The sequence below is a fragment of the Arachis duranensis genome, chromosome 10 (assembly GCF_000817695.3).
Source record: "Arachis duranensis cultivar V14167 chromosome 10, aradu.V14167.gnm2.J7QH, whole genome shotgun sequence".
NCBI classification, from domain to species: domain Eukaryota; kingdom Viridiplantae; phylum Streptophyta; class Magnoliopsida; order Fabales; family Fabaceae; genus Arachis; species Arachis duranensis.
Genome location: NC_029781.3, coordinates 6,559,285 through 6,570,425, shown reverse-complemented (window position 1 = coordinate 6,570,425; position 11,141 = coordinate 6,559,285). Strand labels below are relative to the sequence as shown.

At 32.4% G+C, this 11,141-nt stretch overlaps 2 protein-coding genes across 2 annotated transcripts; one reads left to right on the top strand and one right to left on the bottom strand.

The window, feature by feature from the left end:
• Positions 1-990: 990 nt before the first annotated feature.
• Positions 991-3,329, bottom strand: LOC107468834 (probable plastid-lipid-associated protein 4, chloroplastic). The gene is made up of 6 exons (XM_016088209.3): positions 2,976-3,329; positions 2,183-2,296; positions 1,993-2,088; positions 1,834-1,908; positions 1,608-1,675; positions 991-1,398 (listed from the first exon to the last, which is right to left on the bottom strand). The coding sequence occupies exons 1-6, from the start codon at positions 3,294-3,296 to the stop codon at positions 1,326-1,328; spliced, it is 747 nt and encodes a 248-aa protein (XP_015943695.1). The 5' UTR covers positions 3,297-3,329; the 3' UTR covers positions 991-1,325.
• A 1,924-nt stretch (positions 3,330-5,253) lies between these two features.
• LOC107468772 (uncharacterized) lies at positions 5,254-7,022 on the top strand. Its single transcript, XM_016088136.1, has 2 exons — positions 5,254-6,271; positions 6,508-7,022. Exons 1-2 carry the CDS (start codon positions 5,254-5,256, stop codon positions 7,020-7,022), a joined length of 1,533 nt encoding a protein of 510 aa, XP_015943622.1.
• Positions 7,023-11,141: the final 4,119 nt, after the last annotated feature.

The window sequence follows — 11,141 nt, the reverse complement described above, 5'->3', positions numbered from 1 at the left end:
CAGTGTTTTTTTTTTATTGCAAAAAAAAAAAAAAAGAACGAAGAAGAGAGAAGATTTTGGGATTTTTTTTTTTAATTTTCTGGAAAGTTTGTGTTGTTTTGTTAGTTGTCTGTTTGGCTCAAGTTGAAAATTTTTGGAGAATGAGGGTTGCGCCTCAAAATTAAAATTTGCCCGCTTTCATTTTCGCTATTTCAAATATTTTTTGACCGTTCAAACAGGCAGGACAAGGCTCCAACATATTAAACCTTATAATATATATAGTTATATACATAACCCTACACATGTGAGTTACTTTCCATGCTTAAAAACACAGTAACTCACACACCCACATTATTATTATGTAACATTTTATATATCCATCACTGCTATTGTAATTAAGTAGATGAGTTATACCATTGTATTTGAACTTGATATCTTTATCATGAAGAGTTATTCTTAAAAAACTTTAGCACTGTATGTAAGCGTGTTACTATGCATTCACCAATTAATTAATTGAATTCTAGTAAATGAGATGTATCACGTTTACAGATTTAAATTGATTTATCTCCGTGGTAACATTAGTAACAATGTGGAGCAAGCACGTTGCAAAAATAGAGGCAAGCTTTGTTTTAAGCACTCCTTGACAACAGCTACTTAGCTTGCAAATTGCGTATTTTTTTTGCACTAGAAAGTGAAAATTCTTTATCACCAACTAAGGAAGCCTTTTTTTTCATAAATTTATTTAGAAGTTGTTTAATTATGTTAATAGTGGTTTATTGAACGAGTCATAATTATTACAATGACAAAAAACCAAATGTTATAATAATTAATTGATCATTCACCTAAATCCTTCACTTAAGAAGGTCCAAAAAAAAATTAAACTATCATCATATGCTTCAATAGTATTGGCTAGACTAACATGGATCCGTGGACACAAAAACATAGTCGCTTGAAAGCACCTATTAATTAATGGCACATTTCCAAGCTGTCTTGTTTTCCTGAATCCCTAGCTTAGTTGATAAGATATTAAATCAAATCAAATAATATAGTATACATCAAGTATCAAGATTTGACAACCACTTATTTTGTCTCAGACTCAGAGTCTCCACTTAATACAACAAACTTCAAGGGGTGGATCATGGATGTACTCACAAGTCTTAGTTTCAGATTATTATTTTTTTAATACACCAAGAAGAGTGCTAAAAGTAAAATGGTTTTAACCGTATAAGACTTTAAGTCAACTTGAATAGCAACACTGCAGCAGAAAATTACTACAAGTTTCAACTAGTATATATTTTCAACAAGTAGTTGAGTCAGAGAATAGAAGTGCTGAGAATACATCATTTTCACACAGGAACCCGGTAAGATGGATCCACCATTTTCAAGATGAACAAGTTTCCTTTGTCACCTCTTGATACTCTGTTATTTTGAATTATGATAATAATTAATCAAGTAAGCAAGCATGACAATGAATATTTAATTTCTACTCTATAATATAACAAGTCATATATAATAGGTAGCTAAAATTGAGATGAAGCTAAAGAAAAAGTTCCAATGGGTTTAATTTCATTGCTTTTCCCAAGTGGGATACAAAGTAAATGTGACCAAAATAAAATGTGGCAACTCACCTAAGTTCTTCATCTAAATATGTAATTTCCAATTCACCACGGGCTCTTCCAGGTGCCTTCACAGGTATCTGCACATTTTTTATTATAAATCTCACAAGATTAAGGAGGTCAAGTAATAATTTGCTATGAACTTTTGAAGAAGCCTGATAAAATTATATGAAGAACTAACATTGCAAAATATAATTTAAGTCATAATTTATCGAAACCCACCCTGAATAAAACTTACCAAGCCTAAGATTTTGAATGTATCAAATTGTACAGCTACTTTCCTTGCATTTAGAGGTGTTAGATTTGCTGTCACCTACACAGTTTAAAAATGCTAATTTCATTTACATGTGAAATACAATTTAATTATCTGAATTTCGCAGTAATAATGGGTACGCGCCTGGTTGAAGAATGGCCAAGACTCCATGTTTTGGGCCCTAAGGGTATCCACATTGATTGCTTGATAATTTGTAACTGATCTCAAAAGCTTTGGTCTCTGTCATTCAATATATGATATTAACGAAAGCATACAGAAAATGAAAAGGCTAATCAATTATTTATCAATGATAGAAATAGTAGTATTGGTTTACCTTGGTTTGCAAGATTGACTGAGAGGTAGTGTATATAAGCTCCCATTTGCCATCAAGTAGATTAGATTTGAGGGGCTCCTTTGTAGGATTAACTGCTTCAAGTTTGCGTGCAATCTATTTAGATGGAAATAAATCCCAACAATCAACAATGAACATGCACGTCAACAACTTACATCAAAATTTCCTCACAAATATACCAAAGAATAATGCATATATAATTTACATATTTGTAAATATGAAAAAAAGTTCATGAAACCACTTTAAGTTTTTGAAATAAGTAATTTTATGATATGGTATAAAAGCTTGTAAAAACTATATAAAATTTAAGCAAACCAAATCAATTGAGTGCAATGGATAACGTAGATTAGAGTTTAAGTTTAAACTCTATCCTAATTGAACCTGTACATTTTAAATCTCTCAATCCGATTCTATCCAACCCTACCTGAATAAAACAAATTTATTTTCAATAAATTTCAATATTTAGTGTTTTCAAATTTTATAATATCAAATATTATTTATGTATTATTAGCAAATTAAATTATTAGGACAGTGACACTAAAAATACTTGAAAAATTTGGATTCAACCCAACTTATGATATCATAAACTTTTTGAAGTAAGTAATTAATGAGTAGGAAATGTAGCTCAATAACAATTTTTGATGAATTATGGATTTAACTTGGGCTTATTACTCGTATTCTTCTCTGGAATCATAAAATCCGCATCCAAAAACTAAACACTGTTGATAAAAATAAATAAAGTTGAAGAAGATAGTAGAAGATTAGGAAATGAAACCTGATCAACAGTTTGCTGGTCATCGGGGGAGGCATCAGCACCTCGATCAAGAGGTGCAATGGCCTGAAGTAGCTCTTGCTTGATGGTGTTGGCATCTTTGCCGCCTTTCTTCAAGAAAGCAGGGAAGAATGAGACTTGAGCTCTCCATTTCTCAGTCTGAGGAGTGGTGGCGGTTCTGATGATGATAGGGAAGTTAGAAGAAGAAGAAGAGAAATGCGGTGGATGAAGAAAGAGTAGTTTGGGAGAAGAGGAGTGATGTGTGGTGTTGAGAGGTGGAAGGTGGTGATGGTGTGCGCCCAAGGAGGGAGAGGATAAGGCCATATTTCATGTTCACCTGCCTTCTCCTTCTCCTTTTCATCTTCATTTTCTTGCTAAATTTTCTTCTCAAAAATAAATACAAAAAATTTGGGGATGAAATTTACTTAATGGCACATTTGTGTTTATTAGATCAAAATTAAAAATATAAATATCAAAATAAATATAGATACTTTATACATATTAAAAATTATTTAAATAAAAATTGAATTTAATTAGAAAACTAATTTTTTATTAATTTTTTTCCAAAATTAAAAGTAAAATTCAAACCTAAAACTTTTAGAGAAAGATAAAAAAACTATATCATTTAGGTTATAATTAATTGATAAATTAATTATTTATCAATTAATATTAGTTAAAATGTTATTTATAATTCAGATTAATATTTAAATAAACGTCTAAAATTATATATCAAACATTCAAAATTTTATTAAGAAAAATTCAAAAAATTTTATTTAAAATTAGTGAAAATTTTACTAGACATCATGAATAATATGTATTTAGAATTGAAATTAAGTCTTAATAAATATAAATAATAACTTTAATATTTTATTATTTTAATTTTTAAATTAATCATATTTTCTGTTTTTAAAAAACTATTATCATTTTTATTTAATTTATTATTATATTATTACTGTAAAATTTATAACCACTTCTAATGCACTAATTTTTCATAATCACATCATAAAATTTGTAACCACTTTTTTTTGTCCTGATTCTTCAAAAATCACATAAGTATTTTAGCAACAACTGTTATTTATTCATTTGGTTTTGTTGGACCCAATATAAAAAAAAAATATTATTTATATTTTAAAATTCACTTTTTTGGTCAATTTTGTAAGAATTTATTATTATTTAATTAATTTAAATATTCATTTTTACATACTATTTATTTAGAAAATCAAAAAAATTATTTATTTTTTATTTTCTCTCTCTTCTAAAAGTGGAATAAAGAACAATATTTAAAAAATATCTAGTTGTACTGAAAAGTTATATACGAATTTAGAAATAATGAATAATATAAAATCATAAATACATCCAAAACTAAATGAATAAAATAAACACATCCAAAATTATAAGAATGGACATTAAATATTTTATTAACATATCTAAAATTTATGTCAAAAAATTAAAACATAATAAACAACATAAACACATCTAAAATTAAATAAACAATATAAACACATTTAAATTTAGGTATTGATACATCCAAATTATATTAATATTACAAATCTTAAATTAAATAGATGAATGCAAAAAAATAATTATCATCACAAACACAATAAAAAAAAATCATAGACATACTAACAAAATTCATTAACCAAAAGTTACCTGCGAGCTAGTTGACTCTTTCGTTAGTCTTCATTATTGAGTTTAACATGTATAATTAGACTTTTTTACCTATATGCGCATTTAAAATATATTTATTCCCAAAATGCGCATAGGTGGAAACTATTATGAAAATGCGCACTTCCATTTCTTGTACGGCAGTTACGAAATGAATTTCAACATCATTTCACCCAAGATGCCCACGAAATAGGCGAACCATATCAGGTTCAGTAAGCACGAAATGGATAGCCCATTTCCTTCGTGGCAGCAGCGAAATGGAACGAACAAGTCATGGACGCCAAGCACGAAATGGGGGCACGGCGGAGGTGAATTGAGCACTCCATGTCTATTGTACCGCATACGAAATGTGACATTCAGTGTGTACCACACACGAATTGGAACAACGGCTAGGCTATAAAAACCCTTCTCCTGCAGAACTAAAGCCACATTTCCAATTCTCACTTCTTCCACCATCCCTTCCTCTCCGAAAATTTCATTTTCATAGAAGTTGCTTTCACCAATTTTTGGTGTGGTAATGGCATATGAACACCTTTATGTAGTCATATATCCCAATGAAAAAATTTCGCAAACAGTCGAAGGAGTAACCTTTATGTGTGATGACCCACTTTGAATAATGATTCCTCCACAATCATCTCTACAACAGCTAAAAAATCTGATTCTGATGAACACTAGATTGGTTGGAAAAAAGGAGATCAGTACGCTGATTTATAGGATGCCAGTTACGGTAGCAAGTTCGTTTGCATATCAGAAAATGCATATTAAATCTGACCAGTACGTGTCGATGGTGTTTTCGTATCATCGTAGTATTGGAAGCATCTATTCTATGGAATTTTGTGTGAAACTCCAAGATGTAGGGGGCAGCTCATCTAGTTCGAATAACGTAGAGGAAATGCGAAATTCTAGTGCTGGTGAATGCATTCCGTTTTTGGAGATTGGTAGGGCTCGCAGTCCGTCCTTTAACGCCTTCGTGGCCCCCGCCCAGAATGCAGAAATTCCTCACCGACGTCCCTCCCCCACTGTCCATGTTGCATATCTGGAAGGAATGACCGACGGGTTGGTTGACTCCTCTGAGAAAGACGAGATTGAAGATGATAGCGAAGAGGAAGCAGAAGTTGTTCCGAAAACCCAACCGCTTGAGGGCGATAGGGTTATCCCAACTCGTGTCGAACCGATAAATGTGGCAAGGGTTAGAGGTCTTTCCAGCAGCACCCCCGACCACTACCTGCACCTGAGTCTTGGTCCAATGAACTCGATAACTGCGGAGGACATACCCAGTAACTATGGTTTGACCGGTGAAATAGAGCTAGAGCTTGGCTTGAAATTCCTGAATAAAGATGCAGCAATGCTTGCTATTAAGAACTACAACATCCGTCGAAGTGTAGATTTCAAAGTAGTGGAGTCAGATCATACTGGGTATGTATGTCGATGCAAACTTTTTGGTGACCAATATTGCTGGATGGTCAGGGTTGCAAAGACGAGGGCGTCCAGATTTTGGGAAGTTCGAAAATACCAGGGGCCTCATAGTTGTTTGGCGTCTACGACGTTGCAAGATCATGCTCAACTTGATTCAAAATGTCATATGTCAGCACATATTTCCCATGGTTCAGGCAGACGCGACCATTTGCATAAAGGTGTTGCAAGGATTTGTGGAGTCGGCGTGCGGATATAAGGTGTCTTACAAGAAGGTTTGGCTAGTGAAGCAAAAGGCAATAGCCAGAATCTATGGAGACTGGGACGATTCATATAACTAGCTACAGAGATATTTCAATGCGTTGCAAACTTTCATTCCAGGTAAGCCTTTTTTTCGGATTGCATACTTGTTTTGTGTTCATTATTCAGTACTTATGAATTTGCACTTTCGTCATAGGTACAATTGTCGACCTTCAAACCCGACCATACTACGTTGGCAACACGCTCGACCGTGACAGTGTCATGTTTCATCAAGTATTCTGGTCATTTCCATCGTGTGTCGAGGCATTCAAGCACTGCAAGCCCCTGGTCTCGGTTGATGGAACACGCCTGTATGGTAAGTACACGAGAACCTTGTTGATTGGAATAGCACAGGACGAAAACAACAACATACTTCCGATAGCTTTCGCGCTTTTGGAAAAGGAGAACACAGATGCGTGGTACTTATTTCTGACCAACTTAAGGAGACATGTGGCTACTCAACCGGGAGTTCTGCTGATCTCTAACAGGCATGTAGCTATAAAGGCTGCGGTCGAGCGAGATGGTTGTGGATGGGAACACAATGTTTACTGTGTCCGACACATTGCGTCCAACTTTGCAACAAACTTCAAGAGTAAGAAAGCCAAAAAAGGCACCTTGTTAACGCGGCATACTCGAAGACGCAAGAGCAGGCACAATACTACCTTGAGTTAATCAGCGCCGAGGATCCCCGCCACATCTTTGGGAGAGTCAAGAGGCATCTGTTGTAGTCTACTCTTGAGCAACTTCAATTTTATGTTATACTTCGTGGTCCCAACATGTCCGTCAGGAACTTCACCGAATAGTTCCTCACACCATTGCCAAATATCTCTCTGGTGAAACTTACTCCATGACCTTAGAGTGCCGCTCACCGGCTCACCGTCGATTGGTAACCCCAACTGTATGGCAACATCCTCTAGAGTAACAGTACACTCACCCCATGGAAGGTGGAATGTGTGAGTTTCAGGACGTCATCTTTCCACAAGAGCGCTAATCAATGGGTTGTCGTATTCAAAACGTTTTATCAAAGACGCATAATAGAATCCGGCTCTTCTTAAATACGGTTCAAGCATCTGCCTTCTAATCTCCATACTTGGATCTGCTTCGTCTGAAGAGAAAATATCAACTACTATGCAATGCGGAGTCAACACACGTGCTGGCTGAAATTGAAAATCAACAAAACACAATTATTCAATTTACAACAATTTTTTTTATCATTAACAAAATTTTTTATTTATTCATTTAAAAAACTCACCTTCACATGTAAATGAACAGAAATGTAAAATTCATCCAACCTATTAAGCGTTTCATCCACATTAATTTCACTACCACTCATTTTTATGAATTAAAAAAATATTCATCCACCACAAAAATTTTTTTTATCCCACCAAAAAACACAACACACTAAACCCCACTACTTCTCTCCTGTTTTCTACCATTCGAATTGGTCCCCTCCCCTTCACCCCCTTTTATATTGCTTCACCCACAATAGTACAATACATTGCCTCCCAATCCACCCACTGCATGCTCGTATGGGAACTGTAACTACTGGGAGTTGCTGGCTTCACTGACCGCGGAGCCATTTCGTGTCTGCCACATGTGAGGAGAGCCATTTCGTGTGTGCCTCCACTGACTTGGCCAATTCGTGCTCCTCATACAAGAAGTGGGCCATTTCGTGTGTGTCATAGTTGAGGTGTTCCATTTCATGGCTGACGCAATTGAAATGGTTTGTGTTAGAAGTCAGGAGCCATTTCGCGGGCACCATCTCTGATATGCCTCCTATTTCCATTTTGTGTTTGTCCCTTGCGAGTTGGCAGTGCGTATTTGAGGAGGAGTTTCAAACCGTGCGCATTTTGGGAATAAATATATTTTACATGTGCATATAGGTAAAAAAGCCGTATAAGTAATTAAGAACAGAAATAGTAAAATTATATCCTTTCTAAGGGAAAAGAAAGAAATTTGTATATGACCAATTGTGGAAGAGGAGGATCAGTACGGTGCGCAATAAGAGTGCAGCTATAAGAAGGAGCACGAGGATGAGAGTCGCAGTAAAATTTTAGAATTGATGAGTGTTTTGAGATTTTAGGGATTTTTTTGAATGTGTTAGTATATAAGAGTTTAGAACAGATTTGGATATTTAAAATGAAATTTTTTTATTTTAATTTGATTTAAACTATTTTTTTAAATTTGTATTTTAAATAAAAAAAACACTAAATCTAGATGTGTTTCAATTTTTAAAATTAATAGAATAAAAAATTGACTAAAAAATAATTTAAAGGATACTTAAAGTTAGTTTGGGTAAATTTTTTAAATAAATCTATTATTAATATATAAAAGTAGATGAATAAGTTTATCCAAATTATTGTAAACAATACAATTAATTTACAACTCTAATAATTATTTTATTAATTTTTATAAATAACTCATTAAATGTAATAAACATCCATATTATAAATGTTACAATAATCTATCAATTATAATAAATTTTATGTTACAAACATTTAAATTTTATACCATTTGAATTACTTATATAAGTCTCTTATCACTATTTCTTTAAATAACACCAAAGTTAGCACAAAAAATTTATTTTCGCACTACATAACATCTCAAACTTACTCAATGGAGCATCATTCATTGGACAATATCACCAAACAAACAAACAAACAATTAGTTTATCAAAGTTCACATGGTTCGTCTATAGGAAACATTAACACCCACAAATAAAGAAGAGTTTCTTTGCTTAGAAATAATTATATTAGATGAAAAGGTACAAAACAAACATATTTATTGTATTTTTAAATTAACATTTTCGAATACTATTTTGAATTCGCAACACTTGAAACATTGTTTGATAGAGTGGGTCAAAGAAAAATATTAATAGGTAATTTCACTTTATAGTATTTCAATTATTCTTATTAAAAATAACTTATTTAATAAAAAAATTCTATACAGTTTTGTTCTTTTTACTGTAGATGTCATTGGAAAATTGCATGCATATCAAGAGATTAAGGAGAATGAAAATCATACAAATTAAAGACACATCTTTGGAAGAAAAATATACATGCAAAGATGGAACAAACAACACAATAGAAAGTGCATACAACTCAACAATTCATAAAGAACATGTCTTCACAAGAATCTACAATAGAAAGAAGAAAGTAACAACTCTAATAATAACCAATAAAGAAAAAGTAGGACGAGCATAAGAAGACTAAGTTCATCAACCAAAACAAATGCAAAAATCAAACCACTAAATAAAGATGTCACTTTGTACAATTCCAACATCCAAATTTTTTGTACTACAAATTATTTTGAACAAAATACCTTTTAAATTTAACTTTAGTTTACACATATTTAATTTAATTCTATAAAACATAGCAATTTTTAATATTTATTATATACTATCATTAATTTACTGGCTGCGCATTGTGCGGGTCTCATTCTAGTTCTTTTGAAAAAGGAGTTTAAAATATAAAGAGTTTTATTAATAATATTTTATAAATACGTTATTTTATATTTGAAAAGTTATTATAGAAGTATTTCTTTTAAAATTGTGCATTAAATAAGAGTGATAAATAACTCTTGAAAAGGAGAGAAATCAAATTTTTTAACATGTTCAAAAACTCTTAAATAACTTTTTAAAAAGTTAAAAATATATCCAAAAAATTATACCAAATACTATTAGTGTGATTTTTTATAAGTTAAAACTCAAATACCAAAAAAAAACTTTTAAAATTTTTTAAACGAGTCANTAGATATATGAATATAATATTATATAATTAGATATACGAATACAACTATTTATAAGTATGAGTGTCTCAAAATTAAATTCTAAAAACATTGAATTGTTTTTAGTTTCTTGTAAAAAGGTGATGAATTTCATAAGAGGAGTGCTACACATATAAGTCTTTTTGACTTACAAGTCTTACAAGTTACTAGCCTTTTAATGCGTTATTCAATGTTTTCTGTTTTTAAAGCGCTACACTCAGAACGGTTCTTCTTCTTCTTCCTCTTCCTCTTCCTCTTCCTCTTCGGTTTTTTTTTTCGATTTTCATGGTTTCTGAAATCAAGCTTTGAAATCGTTTTGAAGAAGAAGAAGCAGCAGAAGATGAGGAGAAAGAGAAAGAGTTCTGAATTATGCAACGAATTTTGGGTGTATTTCTTTTGAAGATAATAGAACTTCAGAAATACACCCAAACGATTACAGAAGTACACCCAAAATGATTACAGAAATACACCCAAATGGTTACAGGAATTCATCCAAACGATTATAGAAAATACACCAAAAGGATTACAGAAAATACACCCAAAGGATTTAAAGAAATACACCCAAAATTCGTTAAAATATATCTTATGTATAATTCAGAACTCTTTCTCTCTCTCCTCCTCATCTTTTACTGCTTCTTCTTCTTCAAAAACGATTTCACCATAAAAAATCGAAAAAAGAAAAGATAAAACAGAAAAGAATGTAAATGAAGAAGAAGAGGAAGACGATGAAGAAGAACGTGCAGAAACGAAAGAAAAGGAAAAGAAGAAGAGTAAGAGGAAGAAGAACGTGCAACAAGAAGAAGAAGAAGGAGAAGGAGAAAGAGAAGGCAAGAAACGAAAAAAAAAGAAGAAGGATAAGACGAAGAGAAAAAAAAAATGATTGGAAGCTTGTTTTGAGCGTTAGTTTTAATTGAACTTGTAATGCTTACAAGCCTTAATTGCTTGTATGCGAAGAATTACTCTTTTCATAAACATTTAGCACGTGCAAGGGCACTACATTGAGGGGTGGCCGGTGGCTCTCATTCT